Source organism: Aotus nancymaae, unplaced genomic scaffold (assembly GCF_030222135.1).
Source record: "Aotus nancymaae isolate 86718 unplaced genomic scaffold, 86718_ANA_hifiasm-v0.15.2.pri h1tg000088l, whole genome shotgun sequence".
NCBI lineage: Eukaryota > Metazoa > Chordata > Mammalia > Primates > Aotidae > Aotus > Aotus nancymaae.
The window spans coordinates 529,330-553,819 of NW_026988503.1; the positions used below are offsets into that span (position 1 = coordinate 529,330).

Sequence of the window (24,490 nt, forward strand, 5' to 3'; positions counted from 1 at the left end):
CTAATGTCTGTACTTGCATTGATGAAAATAATCACTGAGAAAAGATGATTAAGATAGGAAAAAAGTGGTCACAGCAGGCTACAGGTAGATTTGGTGTCTTGTTTCTTAGGCAGTTTTCAAAATAATTTTTTAAATAGTATAATTCCAAAGTTTTGACAGAAACTGCTAAGCAAAAATTTTTAAGCAAACTGCTTTAAATAATTTTCATTATAAAAATGTTTTATATTCTGAAATGAGAATTACTATGCTTTGAGGTTCCAGTGAATTTCACGTAAATGGCAAAATATAACCAAAAAAATCTTATGATATTGTTCACTACTTTTGCCATTCTTGGACCCAAGGCTGAAAAACATTTTCAGACACTGTGCTTTATCCTGAAAGGATCTGGTGAAAAGGGATCTCTGAGTTGAATGTCTGCTCTGCTTGGCCTTTGAAAGAAGGGGAGAGGGCAAGGCTGATCTTGGGCAAATTACTTCCACCTCCCTTTTTGCCCCTGCTTCAGCTCCAGGGGAGCTGGAAATGCACAGGAGGAATCAGAAGACCTGGGTTCGAGTCCCGGCTCTGCCACTTACTACCTATGTGAATTTGGGTAAGTTATCTAATATCTCTGGGTCCCAATTTCAGTACAGGATTGTTGTAAGAATTAGTTACATGATCTATGTAAATGTGCTCTATAACCTCCCAAGAGCTATAGAAACATGAATTTGTATTATCATAGGCTTAGCCTTCTTCTCCCCTATTCTGTAGTCTATTGTCCTCAAATATGCCTTTTTGAAGCAAGCCAGAATGACTTAACTTCTTTTGCTTCTCCCTATCTCCTCTCCATATTGGAACTATTATTTCTATCCTCTGCCTGATTAACAGTTAAGTATTCTAAGAATGTAAAACCCAGTTGTTTAAATTAATCTTCACTATAGAGAGTGGATTATTATGATCCCTTCTTAACCTTCCTACTCTCACCTTTCTTCTTTAATATTCCCAGAATTATGTGCTTAGAAACATCAAAGAATCCCTAATGCATGAAAATTCAGACAGTGTTGGGGAGAAAGATTTTGGCAGAGGGAACCTGTTTCTTAGTTCACTGCTTCATTAGTTAGTAAGGTTGACTGGGAAAATGGTTGTATAAATGTGCCTCTAGTCCATTCATTTTCTCTGTGGGAAAGAAAATGGAAATAGTTCAGAGTTGAAAGTTCTTTAGAGGTCTCACTGAAAGCTTAACCTGAGGAGTAATAGTAGAGAGAAGAGATAAGGAATTTGGTGGCTGTTTGGTCAGTGCTTTGATTATTATCTGATTTGCCTCAGGTTCACAGAAATTAAGTCCTAGTCCACCCTCAGCCAATCTAAACTTAAAATGCTATTTTTATTGGGTGCTCAGTTTATAGAGGGTGCTTGCTGCAAGGAAGAAAGAACTTGCCTTCTGGATCACATCTGGGTTCTGATCAAGGGATTTTTATGAGAGCATAAGAGCTTGTCCCTCTACTTGTTCCAATCCTCTCCAACAATCTAAGAATGCTTGGTCTGGCTATGTGTAAATAATAGTAATAATAGCCACTTACATGAGCTGCTTGCCATTAATGCCTAATTGCCATGGAACATAATAACAATTACTCATATCACGATTAGGTTAACATTATTAAAGATTTTGTTTTTATTTTTTTTTAGCCTTGAACCATTCACTTATGCTCAATATGGTTTCTTGCTGAAGTAGCAATGTCATCTTTGATAACTAAAAATTAGAGGAAAATATGGTAGAAATCAAATGCAAATTGAAACAGTTAAATACACTTTTAAATTTACCAATTAGTGGAAAAAAATGAAATGATAATACTTGTGCTGGCAAGGATGCAGTGATATGGGTACTCTTACACATTGCTGATGGTGCTGAAAATTAGTGTGATCCTTTCGATTTTTTTTCTAAGACTTAAAAGTGTTTATAACTTTTAAACCAGTAATCCCATAGTTGCTAACATCTCCTAGGGAAATTATAGAAGAAAAAAGCTAATTGCTGGGAGATTATCATTGTAGGATTATCATGATAGTGAAAAACTAGAAGCTACCTAAACATCCGACAATAAGAAAATGATAAATTGTCACTCATCTGCTAGATGAACTATTATACAGCTGTGATTTAAAAAAAAAAGATCATTATGAAGGCTGTATGAGAAATATAAATGAATAAAAGCAATTCATAGCTCGAATGAGAAGACACTCAAGATAGTTGTTGTTTTAGAGTCAAGTCTCTAGATGTGTAGATTTTATAAATGTTCTGTAATTTTGTATTACATTTTACTTTTAAAAAGTAAAGGCAAACAGAATTAAAATAGAAACATTTTGTGACAGATCATTATTAGTTTTTAGCTGCAAGAAAAGTTTGGTAACAGTTAACCCCTCAGCCCATTTTCAGTAGAGGTTCTGATTAGGAACCTACCATTTGAAAATCTATGTCATCATAGTGACTATATTATTGCCCTAGGATGTCAGCAAAATTCAGTATTGGAAAATTCCCTGTAAAGCTGGTTTTAGCTTTTGCTGGTAACATTAACATAATCCTAAAAATATTGACAACATTTCAGGCCTTCTAGAGCTCATCTTTATTCCAAATACTAATACATTAAATAGATTGAAATGTTAATTATATACTTAAGCACTCTAAGACAAATGTGTGTATATACATGTATCTGCACATGGACAAACGTGAGAGATATCAGTGTTTAAAAAGTTGTGATATTTACTAAATATTTCCTTTGGGGGCTTATCTCAGTAAGGAAAGAAGGTAGAAAAAAAATTTTTTTAACTTTTATTTTTTAGAGATGAGGTTTCTCAGGGGAGGGTGGGAGGGAAAAATAAAATAAAATAAAATAAAAATTTAAAAAAAGAGATGGGGTTTCTCCATGTTGGTCAGGTTGATCTCAAACTCCCAACCTCAGGCGACCCACCCACCTCAAAATTAAAAAAACAATAATAAAACTTTTGTTTAATCTCATAAGGCTTAACCTGCCTATTGACTTATCTGTCTATTATTGACCATTTTATGGAGAGAGATTTTTCTAACATGGAACACAGTTTTAAATGAGAAAAAAAGTTTTAGTGCTCATCATATTTTTTTGCATGACAGTTATAAAGTGTTGTCCACCACAAGCTGTGGAATTATAAAACAAAATCCAAATAGGAAACCAAGTAATCCTATTGAGAACATACTTATAATTAATTTGTAAACTACCATGTAATAATCTTGTTGTGGCATTGAGTAGTAAACCTGCATCATGAACACTTGGTCTCTTTCTAATTGCTACCATGCCAAAATATTGGTAAATGTTCAAAAAAGAACCTAAACAATTTATAATGCATCACTAAGTATAGAGACAGCTTAGAAAAATAGTGTGTCTCAAAGTTCATGCCACTGCATGTTATAACACTCATTAAATGAAGAAACACAATACTATGAGGTTTATCAAATTGTGAAATTGATTAACATCTCATTTTAAAAATGTATTATAGTGATAAATTATTTGGTAAATTTAGGAACTTGCCAGTAAAGTATACAGAACAGAATTATTTGTATTCATCTAAGCCTTTGAGGATAAATGTCATGGAACATGCAGTAATGTGAAAAATTTGGTGTGAAAATATTTGCATTAGTGAATTTTCCTGCTTTATTATGCTTTTCTTCTCAGTAGTCATGTTCTAGGAGGAGTTAATGCTCCATGTTAGTAGATATCAAGAGAGGGGAAAACTTGAACTTGTGCACATTTTATAAAAATGATGACTATATTTGATAAGCTATTAGGATTTGTCTTAGTAAAAAGATTGCTTCTGGGTTTCTTTCTTCATTGGAAGAAAAATGAACATTTTGCTGATAAGATTATTAGTCTCTTTTTAGTATTATATTAGTCAATAATACAGATGAATTTAAAAATCACTTTGTAAAGTGCCGGTTAAAAGCTAGTTTAGCATTGTGTGTTAAATTAACTTACAGGGATAAAATAGTCAAACTGCTTGACTCAAACTGATAAAAGAAAAACTGTTTGTGTTGTTATCTGGCATTATAAAAAAATAAAACTTTACATTTGTGAAGTAATAGTAATAGCTCACTTTATTGAACTACTGAACACTTAACTTTGTACTAGACGTTACTCTAAGCTGTTTTACTTACATTAATTCATTTAAGTATAGAAGCTGCTTATGGATACTGCAGCCATTTCGAGGTAGCTCTTTCTCTCTGTTGAGTGAGAGTAGAAAGTATTGTGGATAATTTATGTTTGACAGTAAGAACTATAACATGTAAATTATATCTACTTTGTTTTACTAATTTCATTATATATTTAAAATACAAGTGAGATGGGAGGCACTTCCTTTTGGTCTACTTATATAAACCTTTAAGAGTTTAATATGGTCAGTCTTACTCTCTTCTCTGGCCTTTTTATCCACTGGGATATGTGGAAGGAGCATGAATTCTAGAGTCCAACATAACCTGGGCAAGATATAGAATATTTTTTAACTTTAGTTTTGTTTTCTTCTATGGAAACTAGCTGTAAAAACATGTTACCTCACAGGATTATTGTGAGGAACATAGAAATTATTCAGTAAACATTTTGTTAGGTCATTGGATGATTGAAATGCTTGGCACACAGGTTGTTAATTAATGCTGGTTCCATGTCTCTTGTTTTTCTTTAAGGCTTTGGAAAGAACAATCTCTTTTATTGTTCACCTCCTGAAAGTAATGCTTGTTGACCCTTAATTGCATCAGCAGCCACTGATTGAAACTTCCAGATCAGGAGTTGAGTATCCATCCCAAATTACCTTTCTGGGAAGGAAATCCAAACTGCTTCTTTGCACCATCCTTTTCTTCAGACTAATTCCTTTACCCTTTATTTTTTTGTGTTAAAATTTTCTTTTCTGTTTCAATGTGTATTAGTCCATTCTCACAATGCTATCAACATAAACAGAATACCTGAGACTGGGTAATTTATTGTAAGAAGAGGTTTAAGAAGAGTTCTGCATAGGTAGGGAGGCCTCAGGAAACTTACAACATGGTGAAAGGTGAAGGAGAAACAAGCACCTTCTTCACGAGGTAGCAGGAAAGAGAGCGAATGAGGAACTGCAAACACTTAAAACCATCAGTTCTCCTGAGAACTCACTTGCTATCATGAGAACACCATGGGGGAAACTGTCCCCATGTTCCAGTCACCTCCCACCAGATCTCTCCCTTGACATGTGGGGATTACAATTTGAGATGAGATTTGGTTGGGGACACAGAGCCAAACCATATCTTTCCAACCCTGGCTTCTCCCAAATCTCATATCCTTTTCATATTTCAAAACTAATCTTGCCTTCCCAGCAGTTCCCCAAAGTCTTAACTCATTCCAGCATTAACTTAAAAGCCCAAGTCCAAAGTCTCATCTGAGACAAGGCAAGTCCCTTCTGCCTATGAGCCTGTAAAATCAAAAGCAACTTAGTTACTTTCAAGATACAGTGGAGATACAGGCATTGGGTAAATGTTCCCATTCCAAATGGGAGCAATCAGTCAAAACAAAGGGGCCAGAGGCCCCATGCAAATCTGAAACCCAGCAGGGCCCTCATTTTACAGCTCCAAAATAATCTCCTTTGACTCCGTGTCTTATATCCAGGGCATGCTAATGCAAAGGGTAGGCTCCCAAGGCCTTGAGCAGCTCCACCTCTGTGTCTCTGCAGGGTACAACCCCTATGACTGCTTTTATGGGCTAGTGTTGAGTGCCTGTGGCTTTTCCAAGCACACAGTCCAAGCTATTGGTGGATCTACTACTGTAGGGACTGGAGGATGGTGGCCCTTGTCTCACAGCTTCAGTAGGCGGTGTCCCAGTGAGGACTCTGTGTGTGGTCTGCAGCCCCACATTTCCCCTCTGTATTGCCCTAGTAGAGGTTCTCCAATGAGGCTCTGTCCCTGTAGCAAACTTCTGCCTGGACATCCAGGCTTTCCCATATATCTTCTGAAATCTACGTGGGGTCTCCCAAAGCTCAACTCTTGTCTTCTATACACCTGTAGGACCAATGCCACCTGAAAGCTGTCAAGGCTTGGGACTTGCACCCTTTGAAGCCACAGCCCAAGTTGTATCTTGGCCCCTTTTAGCCATGACTGGAGCTGGAGGGACTAGAACACAGGGAACCAAATTCTGGGGCCACACAGAGCAGTGGGGCCTTCCAGCCACAAAGCATTTTTCCCTCCCAGTCCTTTGGGCCTGTGATGGGAGGGGCTGTCTCAAAGATCTCTGAAATGCCCTGGAGACATTTTCCCCATTGTCTTGGCTGTTAACAAGTTACTTATGCAAATTTATGCAGCTGGCTTGAATTCTTCTCCAGAAAATGGGTTTTTCTTTTCTACTCCATGGTCACACTGCAAATTCTCCAAACCTTTATGCTCTGCTTCACTTTTAAACATAAATTCCAATTTCAAACTATTTCTTTGTGAATGTGTATTACTAAACGGTTTCAGGATAAGCCAGGTCACCCCATGAATGCTTTACTCCTTAGAAATTTCTTCTGCCAGATACCTTAAATCATCACTCTCAAGTTCAAATTTCCTCAGATCTGGCAGTGGCAAAATGCTGCCAGTCTTTTTGCTAAAGCATAGCAAGAGTGACCTTTGCTCCAGTTCCCAGTAAGTTCCCCATCTCCATCTGAGGCCACCTCAGCCTAGACTTGATTGTCCACGTCACTATCAGCATTTTGGTCAACACCTTTCTACAAGTCTCAGAAGTTCCAAACTTTCCCATATCTTCCTGTCTTCTTCTGAGTCCTCCAAACTGTTCTATCCTCTGCCTGTTATCCAGTTCCAAAGTTGCTTCCACATTTTTAGGTTATCTTTATAACCTAAAATCTTTATAACATACCCCACTCTTCTGGTACCAATTCTTCATATTAATCCATTCTTACACTGCTATACAGATACTACCTGTGACTGGGTAATTTATTAAGGAAAAAAAGAGATTTAATTGACTTATAGTTCTGCATGACTGAGGAGGTCTCCAGAAATTTACAATCATGGCAGAAGGCAAAGGAGAAGCAAGCACCTTCTTCACAAAGTGGCAGTAGAGAGGTCAAAAGGGGAACTGCCAAACACTTTTAAAACCATCAGCTCTCATGAAAACTCACTATCTCGAAAACAGCATGGGGGAAATGGTGATCCAGTCACCTCCCACCAGGTCCCTCCATTGACATGTGGGTAATACAATATGAGATGAGATTTCGATGAGTACACAGCCAAACCATATCACAATGTTAGTAATTTAATGAGGCTCTATATTAGGAATTTTAAAATGTAGATTTAATATAAAAATCTACAAATCTTTTTAAAGTAAACTAGTCAACTAAATTCTTTTCTCACAGAATGAAAGAACCATGTTCCTTTAAGATAACAATATTGGTTGAAAAGTTATAAAGATTTCAGGATTTTCTTTATGAAAACCATTTTTCTTCATACTTTTGAAATCCTACGGTTTGTAACCTTCATAAATCAGTGATTTCTGTTTTAGCTCTGGCAGAAAGCTTTTCAGCCAGTCCTGCTGTCAGTGTACCTGCTGCTTGACATTGACAGGATTCTTGTCAAAACCTGGGTGTTGCATAAATTAGTGTTTAACCCTGGACAGGCTTTTCCTCCTCACTTCAGTGCAACTTTTAAAAGACTGTCATGCCCTTATTCAAAGATAATGAAAGTGAATTTGACTATTGTATCATGCATTTTACACTCTGAAGAAAGTAGTTTATAAACTGTTACAATAACTTGAACTTTCCTAGTCTTTTTTTATTTCTCTTTGAGCCTTAATTAATAATCTTCAATCTTATAAATTGCTTTATAATATAGACATCATCACTGATAGCCTAGTTTACCTTTCTCTTAGTCCAGAGGATCTATTTGCTGTACTTTTTAATACACAATTTACATTGGGGGCAGGGGCACAACAAAGGGGCATACTTTAAATAATCTTATGGATAAACTTAGAATTTTTAAAAAGTTGATTGTCTTAATACTTTTTAGGTAGACACTATTTGAAAAACCCAAGAAAATATGTGATTCTAATACAGAGACTTCATGCTTTCCTAACTTGTTCTTACTGTCACTGTTTCAGCTATGGTTGAATGGCAAAGGAGAAATAGCTTCATCCTTGAACAAGAAGAATATAACACATATTTAATATGATCATATATTTATTATATTCTTCCTTTGTATAAGATGATAAGCATATTACTCTTCAGATTTTATATAATCAGTTCCCTCAACCTCTGTTGAACATCTCAGATGTTTCAGATGTGGAATTACAGGTTACTAAAATATGGCTTATAGATTTCAATAAACCTAGGAATAGAATCATTACAGAAAAATGTAATGTATCTAGTAATCCTAGTTGAATCAGGTAATACATGTCATCTAATTTTCCGTTACCTAAGTTGATGGAAGTAAGTTCATCTCTTTTATTGTTCTTGTAGGAAATCTTTGTGATACTTTTTCTTCCTTTAACCATACAACCATCAAGAATGACTGAGAAGGTTTTCTAAGCTTGGAAAGAGAATATTTCTTTTAAAAAGAAAGCTAATTCCTAATATATTGAACATTTTGAAATCTCAATGTAAGCAAAAATTCATATATTTAAGTATGTTGTGTAAAATCAGCATTTAGGTAACAAGATGATATATTACTTCTCTACTAACTTACTGAGGTAAAGTAGTATAAATGGTTGATAATGTGAGGATTAGAGTTTCTTCTGTTCAAAATTTGATTACCATTGAAATGCTTATTGTGTGCTGGACACCATGTATAACTCTTGATGTACATTAACTGATTTAATATCTATAGGATCTCTATAAAACAAATACTAATATGTTTATACACTAGGAAAACTACAAATAGAAGTTCAGAGCTCTTAAGTAATTTGCCTAAAATCTTTGAGCTAGTAAGTTGCAGAGCTGATAGTCAGGTTTAGGACTTGGTGACACCATAGAGAATGAACCTTCACTTTATCTGTAAATGGTGGTAAATGATACCAGCCTACTTGAGAATTTTTGTATGAGTTTAATGAAATAATGTTTATAAAAATGTTTAGCATATCAGTTTGTTTTCAGTATGTGATAAATTGTTCTGATAAGTGTCATTTAGTTCATTCAATCTTAGTTCTTACCAACTATAAGTAGAGAACTGAAAATGTAGTGGGTAGAGGTATCAGCTGGTACTTCTCAAGGTGATAGAAGTATTTTACATAGGGCAGGAAAAAAACAACCTATTTCTCTTAACCTATTATTCCATTGCTAAAAGAACTTAATCTTATACTGAGACTATCTTCATTGTTTTCTAAAATTTACTAGGATCTTGTTTCAAGATTAAGGTACATTTTAACTACCTATTTAGATGTTACCCTTTTAGATGGTAGTCCTCTAACTTCATTCAGTCTGTAAAAATAAAGGCTAACAAATGACCAAAATAACTTCTCAAAAATACCTGATGTAATATTACATAGTTAATTTCAGAATATACCAACAACAATACTGTGCCAAAACAATATATTTCATTAGCACATGAACTTTATACTTAAATTTAAAACTTTGTATTTATGTTGGGAAAATAATTCTCTACAAATTTAGAATAAAATAGATCTGGGAGTAGATTGCAAGAATTTCATTTGATGGCAAGCATAATATGAGTGAGCAGTAATTGAGCACCTACTAAAAATATTAAACAAGATTAGATGCTTAATAGATTCATATATTACCTAATAGAATACCTTCAGGAAAAATAATAGCATTGTGTTTCATGTAGGCCATACTTGGAATGTTATTCTTAGTACTAGGTTATGCAGAATTGTAACTATGAAAATGTATAAAGGAAAAGATGATCAAGATGATAGAGCTGGAAATAGTGGTATTTGACCAAGAATTATTATTAATAGAATAAGGAGAAGTAGAATATTTATTTTAAGATAATATCTTTCATTTAGCAAGGGAAACAGACTAAACAAGAAAGTGTAGATAGATGTTCCAGAAGTGCATATTTGCACTTTCTAGTGAAGGATGCAGAGCAGTGGAGTTGGCTGCCTGAGGAAGCCTGAGCTCCCTTCACCAGAGTTATTTGCAAGAGGCAGAGCCACCATTTGTGTGAAATGCCATGGATGAATTTTGTGCTCCAGGGAAGATCAGATCAGTGACTCCTGGAATACCTTACATTTCTAAAACTATAGCTAGATTATTAATCCTTATAATTGATAAAGGTTTATAAACCATAAGTTTTCTTTAATTTCACTAAAGGGAAATAACAAACTATGGGTTGTTGGACATGAAAAGGGAGTTAAATGTGATAATAGTGCTTGTTACATTGGGACCTTTCCTGCTTTAAGGCTTAAATTTTTCATTCTTTTTCTGTCAATTTTATATTTCTTAACTCTCAATAAGAGGGTGAAAACATCAGCAAATAACTATTTTTGTATCATTTGGTATTAAAATTTTTTCTTACACTTACAAAAAATATTTCTTTTACTATCTCTCCTACCATTCCAACCTTTAGTACTTTTTTGTGGCACCGATCTGGCCTGTATTTTATCAATTTGACATAAAGGACTTTTTTTCTAATTTTTAAAAATCTGTATTATAAGTCTCTGTTGCATACCGTATCTGTTTATATTGTTGGTCAGTCATATATATAAAATGCACTGGCCTGTTTTAGCATTAAAAGTATTTTGGCATTGAAATATAATCATTGCTTTCAGAGAAAGAATTAGTTAACTCATCTTATGTTAACCTACCAATTTAAGATGTAAAAATGTTATAAACTATGAGAGAGTGAAATAGTTAACTATTTGTGATTAGTGCTTAGACGTCTTAACCATAAAATATTCTAAAACATACTTAGTTAGCATATTTGAGAAAGTAGTTGCTTTTACAAAAATGATGTACAGGCATTGACCTGAAAACATATCAATAGGCATAGATAGGCCTATGCATTTTTTATTATTAATCATCATTGCTCTACTTTCTGCCTTTAAAATGTTTCTGACTGGTTTCTTTTAATGGAATATCTTTAAATTTTAAGGGTGTAGGCTAAAGGCAAGATGTTCAAAGAAGTTAATCATGTTAATTTATTTTTTTGCTTTATCTTAAAATACTCAGATTTTATAGAGTGTCTGTAATTTTGATTGATCATTTTCAGTAATGCTCCTTTGTTAATTTCTTTCCTACCTTTGTTTTATTTGCCCTTTATTCCTTTATAAATTAAAAAAGAAGAAAAAGAGGCTACCTCTCCCCAAAACAACAACAACAACAAAGTAACAATAAAATGAATTAAGTGAAATTACTAGTTTTTGTGAATAAGTTTTGAACCTCTGAAGAAATAAAAGTTAAGCTGGTGGCAAGAACCTTTCTTCTTGCATTGGCTCTTTAATTTTTTTCCAAAGGCATTTTTGCTCTTTTTCTGCTGAAAGCAATTTGAAGAATACACTTACAACAAGCTAAGTTCCTGATTTTCAAAAAAATCTATCAGTCTATTTAGTTTAATTGAAGTGGGTAAACAAACTCGTGTTTTGAATAGAAGTATATTTTATTAACTTAGAGTTATTTAATTGAGACTAATAGCCAACATCGATTGCCTATTTGCAAAGCTCTTTTTAGGTATTTCTCATACAGTTCTCCTGCTAAACCTATGAGGTCATTACTATTTCCTATATGAGAAAACTAAGATGTAGAAAAGTTAAGTAATGTGCCTATGATGTGGTAGAGTCTAAACCCATGCTCAGATCTGACTTAAGAGGTTGAGCTCTTACATGCCAATGCTGTGATACAGTATCTCTCAAGGAAATCTCTGAGCAAATTGACACCTTTTGGAGCAGAAATATGTTCCCTACTCTGATTTCTGGACAAGCTTTTGGAATCTATTTAACCTTTAGCAATGGGTTTCGGAGAGGTACACGTTTTTAAAAACGATATATTCATTTTTGAACTTCACTATAGTATTTTAACAAAGATGATAACCATTACATGATGTTTATAGTAGCTTCAGGGCTGAAGCCATCCATTTAGTTAAAATTAACCGTAGAACTTGGAGGATATTATGCTATGTGAAATAAGCCAGACACAGAAAGACAAACACTATATGATCTCCCTTATATGTAGAATCTAAAATAGTCAAACTCATAGAAACAGAGAGTAGGTTGCGAGGAGCAAAGAGTGAGGGAGGTATGTTGGTCAAAGGTTATGAAGTTTCAGTTATGCCAGATGAATGGGTTCTGAAGATTTAATGTACCAAAAAGTGACTACAATTAACAGTAATATATTGTATGCTTGAAATTTGCTAACAAGGTAGATCTTGTGCTCTTTTCCACAAAAACAGAAAAAGTAGAAAGAGAATGGAAACTGTGAGGTAAAAGATATGTTAATTGCCTTAATGGTGATCATTTCACAGTATACACAAATATCAAAACATCAAGTTGTATCTTGACATTTTGATATTTGTATATACTGTGAAATGATCACCATCAAGGCATCATTTTAAATATACATGATTTCTGTTTGTCTGTACCTCAATGAAGCAGAAAAAATTCAGAAATAAAATTGGCTGTAGAAAAAATTCCTGTTGGAAAACTATCTGAAGGAAGAAATAGAAATGTGTACTATATGATGCAATGAAAAGAACAGCTTAAGGGTCTCACTTAAACAGCTTTGAGCTAAGTACTCTGAGCCTTAGTTTTTTCATCTATAAAATGGTGAGGTTAATTCAAAGCTTTATTACAATGATTAAATAAGATAACATGCCAAATGCCAGGCACACAGTGGAATAAACATTCATGCTGCTTTTTTCTGTTTCAAGTTGTAAACTCATGTGTCTTCAAATGGGAGAGGATCCATAACTTTTATCATTGGGAATTTAATAAGGGTGACTTCTCTCTTACTGTCTTTTTTGCACTATATCCTAATTAAAATATGGATGCAGCTTTTTGATGTTTCACTGAATTTTCACAAGTGCTTAACCTGCCAAAAATAGCTTGTTTACATCATATTAATGTGTAGAAGATCTTAGTGATGTTACAGGAAGAACAATGATGAATAGTACTGTATTTACTTCCACTGTCATTTAAAAATTAGTTTTTCATTTATGTTAAAGTTTTGATGTCTTGTTTAGATTGTGCTTTACTAGGTAGAGCATATAATAATACCCTTGAGTTAGGTATTAAAATGATTTTATGATATTCTATAGAATCACAAACAATTTTAATATAACTTTAGAAAATATAGTATTTAAAGAAAAAAAAAATAGAACCACAATGTGATGTCCCACCATCCTCCTAAAATTTTGCATGATACAGGAATGAAAACATTATGTCATCTATGCATTTTGAAACAGTTGTTTAGTAATAAGGTTTTGGATCTGATTTTTCTTTATCTTGAATTAGCATTTTTTTTCTCTTATGCCATAAAATGTTTTGGTTTAAATAAAATATGACTGGATGAGGTACATAAAAAGAGATTGTCTTAGAGCTGCTCTAGGGGGATGAGAGACTATAATTCTCCAATATATTTTCTTCTAAAGGGGAACTGTGTTTTACTCAAAGCTTCAGAAACCAAGATAAATTAATCTGTTAAAAAATTTACTATATTTGGTTATATATCATAATTATCTCATGTTAATGAAACGAGTTTTTTTTTTTTTCCATTTAGGTATGCAAGGTGAGTTTTCATTATAAAATGAGACATTTAATTTGTAAGAGTCAAGTGTAGGGTTTAAATTTTCTCTGTGATAGAAGGCCAAGGGAAAAAGGCTCTGAACTCAGAGCCAGAGCCCTGCATTCCAGTTCTGACTCTTCCACTAGCTCATTTTATTAATCAAGTCACTCCACCTAATTGGTTTTCAGTGTGTAGCAAAGGTTGAACTAGGTTGGGTTTTTAATTTCTGTGGCTTGTGGGCTACAGAGGTTGAAGAAACCGAGGAAGAGAAAGCCAAGGGGGTACTGCTCACAAATGTATAAAAACACCCACTTTAACCTGAGCCCATATATTTTATATAGGAATTCTATATAAGATTTCCTTTGAAACAAGAGTACTGAATTTATCCTCAAAATAAGTAATAATAAACTATAAATCTACTCTGTTAGATTTATCTCCAGTTCCCCTGTAGTTCTGAGATTTATGATCTCTGTATTTCTTACACTCATTACTAGGTAACACAGTGAGGGGCTGTCAGGACTGTGAGTTAAACCTGTGTTCTAGCCCAGGTAGTGGCACTAGTTACTTGAGCAAATGATAGCCTCTTAGTTAGATTAACTGTTCTTTATAAAATTTTTCTATTTTATAATCTGTGGTTCCAGACTACTATGGGCCTATGTTTTTTGTTTTTTGGGTTTTGTTTTTTTTTTGTAGTAGAACTACAGGTATTAAAGTGGAACATGTTCTTTAAACAAGGATAATTGGTAAACTAAAATTCAGTATTGATAATAATACATGACTCCCATGGGCACTAAGCCTATTTATAATCTTCATAGAAAATAAGAGCTGAGCTGGGCGCGATGGCTCCTACCTATAATCCCAGCACTTTAGGAAGCCAAGGTGGGCAGATCACTTGAGATCAGGAGTTCAAGACCAGCCTGGCCAACATGGTAAAACCCCGTCTCTATTAAAAATACAAAAAATTTAGCTGGGCCTGGTGGTGCATGCCTGTAATCCCAGCTACGAGGGAGGCTGAGGCAGGAGAATAGCTTGAACCTGGGAGGTGGAGGTTGCAGTGAGCCAAGATTGCATCACCACACTCCAACCTGGGCAACAGAACAAGACTCTGTCTCAAAAAAATAAATAAATAAGAGGTGATTCAGCTTTCAATTTTCAGTTACTATAATATAGAAGAATATTAGTATAGTTAATCTAAAACTAGACTTGCATTTAAAGATATTTTAAGTTTTACTCTTAAAGTCCATTACATAATGTTTTGGGAAAGCAGATTTGTCTTTATGATGACTGCTTCAGTTTTATGTGAAAATTAGTTTATATTTCCATAAACACAAGCTAAACACCCAAGCAAAAGGCTTGGAAATTCATAGAGTAAGTGGTTCATGTATGAATCAACATTTCCTGATTCAAAATATCCTCAATTTCAAGGTCTATTCCAGAGTACACTGAATTTCATATGTTGACTTATGTATTGTGACTACTACACAAATTCTGTTAAAAGAAACAAATGATTAAATTTTATTAAATTACACGTAACATAGCTATTAGATGACAGTATTAAGTTTTTCTAAGTTTTTTTTTCAATGAACAGAATAATTGCCGTTCCCATTTCCTACCTCCACCAACCAAATAATCTGTCATTAGCTCTTCCCAGAGTTATGACTTGGGATAATGCTGAAGGAATGGTAATATAAGATAAGGCAGTCCAGGTGCAGTGGCTAACTCCCAGCACTTTGGGAGGCCAAGGTGAGTGGATCACCTGAGGTCAGGAGTTCAAGACCAGCCTGGCCAACATGGTGAAACCCTATCTCTACAGAAATACAAAAATTAGCTGGGCATGATGGCTGGTGCCTGTAATCCTAGCTGCTTGGGAGGCTGACGGGGGAGAATTGCTTGAACTCATGAGGTGGAGATTGCCTTGAGCTGAGATAGCACCATTGCACTCCAGCCTGGGTGACAGAGCAAGACTCCATATCAAAAAATAAAATAAAATAAGAAGGTGATTCATTAGGTTAAGTAAAAATGAACATATAGCTGGAGCAGAGGTAAATATTTAAGTATTCTCAGCAAATAGACACCCCCCCAAACTTCCATAGAGAGTTGGGTCCACATTTACGTCTTAGGGGTAGAAACAAAGGAAGAAATGTCTCAAACTTCCAAACCCAAACTTCCTAAATTTTAGAATTCTTTTCCAGGCTGCTCTGATACTTAGAAGTAGGAAATGTCATTTTCCTAGCCTAGGGTTTTCTGAACTGTTCAGCACTGTTGGCATTAGGATTGAATAATTTTTCGTTGTGTGGGCTGTCCTGTGCATTGTAGGATGTTTAGCAGCATCCTTGGCCTCTACCAATTGAGAGAATAACAACTGCCTCCAGGCATTGCCTAATGCCCCCAGGAGGCAGAATAGCTCTCACTTGAGTACTCTTTCCTTAGTGGACTGGTTTGTATGCTTAGCTGCATTACACCTTAGTATTTGTGAACCGAGAACCTGACTTCTATTTAAGGGTGTTTCATACCTCCTACCAAGTTCCAAGTGACCAATTTATGATGAACTTTTATAACATGGCTCATTTATAAATAGGGAATATGTAGTTTGTCTGTGTTCTCACTCCAGTTACAGTATGCAGTAATGAGAGATTGAAGATGATATGCAGGAAAAATGCAGTTGTGACTTGTCAAACACACATTATAGATTATGTTGTGTACCTCCTTTTTGCATTGGTTTTTGTCTTTTGTTGTTTTCAAAATACCACTGCATTAATGCTTGGAGTCGATGATTATCGCGTTTTTGTATCATTTCATTAAGAAGGAGCAATAAACTAGTAAATATTAGTATAAAAGAGAGCTCATTTTGAATATTAGTTATTTAGTTTTATAAAACTTATCTGATAACATGGCTGAGGTAAGCAAAAGTCTTTTTTTTTTTTTTTTAAATATTTGAGGAGATTTATTCTGAGCCAAATATGAGTGACCATGTCCCGTGATAAGCCCTCGGGAGATCCTGAGAACAATGTGCTCGAGGTGGTCGGAGTGCAGCTTTGTTTTATACATTTTAGGGAGACATGAGACTTCAATCAAATACATTTAAGAAATACATTGGTTTGGTTCAGAAAGGTGGGACAACTTGAAGCAGGGGCTTCTAGCTTACAGGTAGATTTTAAAAATTTTTCTGGTGCAAAACTTTGAGTCCAAACAAAATGATTCTAAATCTCAGAAGCTTAGGTAAAGATGACATTGGACAGTTACCTTTTATGAAAATTATTGCAGATCTTGTAAAGAACCTTGCCTATGAGTTAGAAAGAAAATGACCCTAGTTTGGACTCTTCCTCTAATGAGCTCTATGACTTGGGAAAGTCACTTCACCTCTCTTGGTTTATACATTCATATGTTGAATCTAGAAGGATGAATTAGATAGCCTTCCAAAACGGTGCCAGCTATAATGTACTGTCAGATTTTTTTAAAATGTGAACTATGAAATTAAAATTGTTTTTTTGAGTTGTAAATCTGTTACAGAGTACTAAGGAAGAAGATAGTCTAGAAGTAAAATTTCATTCAAAGATGACTGAAAATAAACTGATCTATTAAATCAAGCTGTGTGTTCTATAAAGAGGAAAGAAGTACTCATTCTGTGCTAAAAATTACTAGCCATAGACTACAAAAAGTTATTGTTGTGGGTAACCAAATTTGCTCACCACAGCTCTGCAGGAGGAATATTTAAAAGTTAAAAAGCACAGATTGTGCCTCTGACAATACTGTAACTGAAAACCAAACTGTCAATATCCCTTTTTTTTTCTTGGCTTCTACTTTATATAGACAGATTAAAGACATCAAGTTATGTGAAAGAAATCTCATGGCTGGTTATCTCTATAAAACCATTTACTTGCCTCTGGTTAGTTCAGTTCATGGATTTTTTAAACACAGTGGACAGAGACAGATTTTTAAATAGGATTGTCATTTTTATTATGTAAATTCAGCTCACTCTCAGCAAATATAGTGTCCTACCTCTGTGTATTTTATTGATAAAATACAGATTTTTAGATGTTCTCCAGCCAGTTCTGCAGCCAAGTGTGGAGACAAATAGTATTCCATTCTAATTCCTGAAATAATTACTTCATCTCCTATAATACCAAATATATTTTCATAGTTTTCAGTTAATATGCAGAGTTTCAAATGTTGTCATTTGTCTTAAAATAGCTACTTTTCACATTTAGCTATAATACTTGACAATCATCATTCAGAACGCTGACCAAAATAATAAAAAATAACTTCTTTACTGAATACTTTTATATTTTTCTTCCTGCATTTTAATTGCTTTGCTAAATTACAGCTATAATATCTGATGCTTCTAACCATTTTGAGATTGATTGTTAATGAAGGGGATATAGAGAAAGGAGAACTTGTCTGAAAGTTTATCTCTGGAAGATATTTATTTGATTATACCAGATATATTGTCAGATTTCTGCATTCTTTTATTTCAGTGATGATAGGCCCCTCAGGATGATCATTAAAACTCAAATTTGTCTTAGAAGTATTAGAGCAAAGTCACATAGCTTTCCCAGGCTTCAGTATTCTTTATATAAAGTGGAAATAATACTTCTATTTTTTAAACAATACTGTGGAGGATGTCTAAAAATGAGAATTATATTCATGCCAAATGTTAAATATCGTTGCTAAATAATAGGATTTGACCAAATTATCTTAGCATCTTTGTTTCCATTAGGTAAAATTGCAGTAATTGGATCTATAAAAATTTACAGAATATAACTCAGTCTTTTCATTTACTTTTCTATGTTATTGGTAAGATTAAAGGAAAGCACTATTTTGAGAAAGAAGATTCAAAGATAAAGTAAGGAAGAGAAAAAAATTGGATTAATTTCCAAAATCATGCAAATTATTGTGTTCTGATAATTCACTTGGAATTTAAACTCTCTACTTAGTGAAATTGATGCTTTCTTTTTCATAAAGAAAACTGAGAGCTAATTTTTTATCTCTTTAATAGGGCACATTATTTCATAGCTGTATTAATTCAAAAACACTAAAATAACAGGGTGGCAGCACTCAGTAAGAAACCAGTGTGGCTTTGGCTACATTTTGTTGCTTCTAAGTCCTTTTCAAATATTATAATTAACTGTACTGTTTCTGCTATTTAATCTGCTTATCCTAATTTCCCTATGCTATTCCTTGAGCTGGTAGATATACCCACTCAGTAAGAAAGCAAATAAAAGTAAAATAGTTTGAGTCTTACTGTGGTGATCTCTCTATCTTGCATGAAGCTTTCTTTATATGTAAATTGTATTCCTCCCCTATTCCAAACCATTATTTTTTTCTGTCTCTAGATGTAAGTTTCTTAACAATGTTGGAGATTTCATCAGATGAGGACAGACAGCTGGTGAACATTCTTTGGCTCTTCAACCCGTTTTCTTTATTCTACCAAAACCCTTTTCCATGATAAATACCTAGAAACATTTAGAAGCCCAAATATTCAAGAAAAGTGTTATTATAATGCTTGCTTTTCTGTGTGTTTTTACCAGATTATGTCAAGTCATTTGATGAGGTGATCATGCTATTATTTGGAAATAGTTTCCTTTTCTAGAATAAAATTCAATTCTAATCTTACCACTATAAATGACATTTTTCTATTACCAAGGATCAAAAGACTTTTAACAGTATCCCTACCTTTTTCTTTTTCTTTTTTTTCTTCCCCTTGCTTTCCTCTGTTGTAAAAATTGACATATGTGAATTCCAGGGCAGCTTAAGAGAGTATATTGAAATGAGCACCATAAAATGTAATTTACTTAAGAAACTTGGAGCCATTTTGAACATGTAAAATCACTACTCTTGCAAATAGGAGGAAGAAGGCACATATGACCAAACTCTGGAGTTCCGTAGGGGAGGTGATGGCCAGCCAAGACGATCCACTCGGCCAACCCAGCAGTTTTACCAACCGCCCCGGGCTCGGAACTAATAGGAAAAGGTAAAGTTAACATGGTGAAGTTGTTTTCATATAAAGAAAGATGTAATTCATGTTAACCATATAAGTCCAGTTAGTGACTTCTTTTTTTTTGAGACAAAGTTTCACTCTTGTTGCCCAAGCTGGAGTGCAGTGGCATGATCTCGGCACACTGCAACTTCTGCCTCCTAGGTTCAAGCGATTCTCCTGCCTCAGCCTCCTGAGTAGCTGGGAATACAGGCATCCACCACCAAACCGAGTTAATTTTTTTTTTTTTTGTATTTGTAGTAGAGACACGGTTTCACTATGTTGGCTAGGCTGGTCTTAAACTCCTGACCTCAGGTGATCAACCTGCCTTGGCCTCCCAAAGTGCTGGGATTACAGGCGTGAGCCACCACACTTGGTCCAATTACTGATATTTTATAATAATATACATAGAAAAACTTTCTTTAAAACTACTTTCAATCATAAGTATGTAAGATTATACCATAGTTAGGCCGGGCGTGGTGGCTCATGCCTGTAATCCCAGCACTTTGGGAGGCCGAGGCAGGCAGATCACTTGAAGTCGGGAATTGGAGACCAGCCTGACCAATATGGAGAAACCCCATCTCTACTAAAATACAAAATTAGCTGGGTGTGGTGGGGCATGCCTGTAATCCCAGCTACCCAGGATGCTGAGTCAGGAGAATCGCTTGAACCCAGGAGGCAGAGGTTGCGGTGAACCAAGATCAGACCATTGCATTTCAGCCTGGGCCAAAAGAGCAAAACTCGGTCTCAAAAAAAAAGATTATACCATAGTTAAACACTACTTTTCTACCAAACTTTCCCTAACATGCTATAACTAATCTCCTTTTCCTCCTATACCTGCTATCCTGTATTGGAGGTGATGATGATCTGTGAAATGGCTATGCGTTTGAAAGCAGAAAGGAGAAAAAAATACCAAAGAACTAACACCAACCTAGATAATTGAGTTCGTTTTTTGTTTAATTAATTTCAGTCCTTTTTAAGAAAGAGTGAAAGTTTCATAGTATATCTTCAGGAAATAGATAAACACAACATGATTACTTATTGAAATGTACTTGGGGGGCATGTACTATCAATCCAAATTTTCCTAAAGAAAGTAGCTGTGTAAAAATCATCTTCTATAGGAAGGACAAGAAATATTACAAAAAAGTCAGAAAATATGGGACTGGTCTAAGGCATGCTGGTGAATGGAGGCCTTATTTCTCAACGTTTTTTTTGGAAGGAAATGCTTCTGCCATCTTTGCTAACACATCTATTTTTTAAAAAAAATTTGCCAGTGCTTTTGAACATTTGTTTAAATTATCAGCTTTCCCATTACAGATTTTGGTATATATCACCCTAAAGACTATTTTGAAGTTAAGTATGTCATTTTTCTCAGTCTCCTCTTCTTAGTAGCAAGACCACTGAGAATATTGTAGAATTGTTCTCAGTTCTTCATTTCAGCTACTCATTTTGCTAAGACTGTTATCCGTATTATTATTTTTCCCCTGCTAAGTGGCTCCTCAGTTTTTCTTTTTCTGTTTTTTGTTTTGTTTTGTTTTTTTGTTTTTTGAGATGGAGTCTCACTCTGTCACCCAGGCTGGAGTGTAGTGGCGCGATCTTGGCTCACTGCAACCTCTGTCTCCCGGGTTCAAGTGATTCTCCTGCCTCAGCTTCCTGAGTAGCTGGGATTACAGGTGCGTGCCATCACACCTGGCTAATTTTTGTATTTTGAGTAGAAACCATGTTGGCCAGCGAACTCCTGACCTCAGGTGATCCACCTGCCTCAGCCTCCCAAAGTACTGGCATTACAGGTGTAAGCCACCACGCTGGGCCACTTCTCAGTTTTTCAAACCAGCTGTGACTAGTGAGCCTTTGAAATGTAGCTGGTCTGAAATGAGATGTATGTAACATGAAAACTACACACCAAATTTCACAGACTTAGGGAAAATTAAAATATCTCATTAATAATTTTATATTGATTATATGTTGAAGTGATAGTATTTTGAGGCCAGGCACAGTGGCTCATGCCTGTAATCTCAGCACTTTGGGAGGCCGAGGCAGTTGGACCACTTAGGGTGATGAGTTCAAGACTAACCTGACCAACATGGTGAAACCCCATGTCTACTAAAAATACAAAAATTAGCTGGGCATGGTGGTACACATCTGTAATCCTAGCCACTCAGGAGGCTGAGTTAGGAGGATCACTTGAACCCAGGAAGGGGAGGTTACAATGAGTCAAGATCATACCACTGCACTCCAGCCTGGGCAACAGAGAGAGACTTTGTCTCAATAAATAAATAAATAAATAAATAAATAAATAAATAAAAATTTCAAAAAAGGATAGTATTTTGAATATATTGAGTTATATAAAATATGTGATTAAATTAATTTTACCTATTTATTTTTACTTCTCTTAATATGTCTACTAGAAAATTTAAAATTACACATGTCTCATGTGATATTTATTTCTCCTGGGCAGTAGTATCCTAGAATGTGATATATCTTTAGCTTCCCAGAGTTCCTTCACTGGCTAAAAATTAGTTCTGCCATTCTAAGTGAAGACATTTTTTTTCATTTGTTTTCTGACCCTCAACTTCTCATACAGTAGTAGTCTGCCTAGAGTAGAAGTCTAATGCTAATTGACTTCTGAATTACTGTAGCAAGCCAGTGTAGCACCTTTTTGCTTTTATCACTGGCTTTTTTTGTGTGGCTAACACCAGGTCATCAAGTAAATAGTCTTGACCTACTGTCCATAGTGTCACAAAAGAGCTACTTCTTGACTCTTAAGTATTTTTCTCATGGCATGGAAAACTGGTTTGTCATTTAGCGTCCATGTCTGTTTTTAAGCAGAATCAAAAGAATATGTAAAGACTTTAGCAACTTTGTGTTGTGTTATACTGAACATACAATTATAAAATAAGTTCAGTGTGCTTGTAATTAAATCACCTTTAAAGGTGAATGAAAACTGAGAATTCTCTCTTAGCTTTGCCATATATAACAAACCCACAGCTAGACTCATACTGAACAGGGAAAAAACTGCAAGTCTTTCCTCTAAGATCTGGAACAAGACAAGGATGTCCCCTTTTATCACTTTTATTCAACATAGTTGAATAAAACGGAAGTCCTAGCCAGAGCAATTAAACAAGAGAAAGAAATAAAGAACATCCAAATTGGAAAGGAAGAGTTAAATTATTCTTGTTTGCAGAGGATGTGATCTTATATTTAGAAAAGCCTAGAGTCTACCAAAAAACTACTAAAACTAATAAACAAATTCAGTAAAGTTGCAGGATCCAAAATCAACATACAAAAATGCTACTGTTTCTATATGTCAACCACAAACAGTCATTTTTTTTTTTCCTTTTTCTTCTTTTTTGAGACGGGGTCTGGCTCTGTCACCCAGGCTGGAGTGCAGTGGCACCATCTTAGCTCACTCCAGCCTTTGCCTTCTGGGCTCAAGACGTCCTACCATCTCAGCCTCCCTAGTAGCTAGGACTACAGGCACCTGGCTAATTTTTGTATTTTTTGTGGAGATGGCGTTTTGCCATGTTGCCCAGGCTGGTCTCAAACTCCTAAGCTCAAGCAATCTGCCTGCCTCAGTCTCCCAAAGTGCTGGGATTACAGGCACGAGCCACTGCACCTGGCCTCAACAGAAAACAATCTGAAAAGAAAACCAAGAAAGTAATCCCAATTAAAATAGCTAAAAATGCAATAAAATACCTAGGGATAAACTTAACCAAAGAAGTGAAAGATCTCTACAGTGAAAACTGTAAAACATTGATAAAAGAAATTGAAGAGGACACAAAAAGATGGAAAGATACTCCATGTTTATGGATTAGAATTGATATTGTAAAAATGACAGTACTACCCAAAGCAATCTACAGATTTAATGAAATCTCTATTAAAATAACAAGGACATCCTTCACATAAATAGAAAAAATAATTCTAAAATTTATATGGAACCACAAAAGTCCCAGAAAAACCAAAGCTATCCTGAGCAAAAGAAGAAAGCTGGAAGCATCAGACTACCTAACTTCAGATTATAGTACAAAACCATAATAAATAAAACAGCATAGTACTGACATAAAAACAAACAGACCAATGGAACAGAATGGAGAATCCAGAAATAAATCTCTATATTTACAGTCAACTCATTTTTGACATAGATGCCAGGAACATACATTGGAGAGATGATAGTCTCTCCAATAAATGGTCTTGGGAAAAATGGATATTTGTATATGGAAGAATGAAACCAGATCCCTACTCTCACCATAAGCAAAAATCAAATCATAATGGATTAAAGACTTAAATCGGCTGGGCATGGTGGAAGGCAGGCGGATCACAATGTCAAGAGATTGAGACCATTGTGGCCAACATAGTGAAACCCTGTCTCTACCAAAATACAAAAATTAGCTGGGCGTGTTGGTGCACACCTGTAGTCCCAGCTACTCGGGAGGCTGAGGCTGGAGAATTGCTTGAACCCGGGAGGCGGAGGTTGCAGTGAGCCTAGATGGCACCGCTGTACTCCAGCCTGGTGTCTGGTGACAAAGCAAGACTCTGTCTTTAAAAAAAAAAAAAAACTAGAAACTATGACACTAGTAGAAGAAAACATTGAAGAAACACTCTAGGACATTGGTCTGGGCAAAAACTTTTTGAGTAAGACCTCAAAAGCACAGATAACCAAGCAAAAATGAACAAATGAAATAAAATCAAGTTAAAAAGATACTGCACAGCAAAGAAAGCTGTCAATAAAGTGAAGAGACAACCCACAGAATGGGAGAAGATATCTTCAAACTACCCATCTGACAAGGGCTTAATAACCAGAATATATAAGCTCAAACAACTCAAGAAAAAAAATCTGATTTT

At 35.1% G+C, this 24,490-nt stretch overlaps 1 protein-coding gene across 7 annotated transcripts in view; it reads left to right on the top strand.

Annotated features, from left to right (window-relative positions):
- TDRD3 (tudor domain containing 3) overlaps nucleotides 1-24,490 on the top strand; it is a 194,648-nt gene that overhangs the window by 166,505 nt on the left and 3,653 nt on the right. For 6 of the 7 annotated variants that reach the window (XM_064369127.1, XM_021667174.2, XM_064369128.1 and 3 more), the window contains one exon: nucleotides 19,520-19,645. In XM_064369127.1, the coding sequence (XP_064225197.1) occupies nucleotides 19,520-19,636 (117 nt within the window). In that variant the 3' untranslated portion in view covers nucleotides 19,637-19,645. Of the gene's footprint in view, nucleotides 1-502; nucleotides 590-19,519; nucleotides 19,646-24,490 lie in introns of those variants that run through there. The other variant, XM_064369126.1, reaches the window with a different exon arrangement.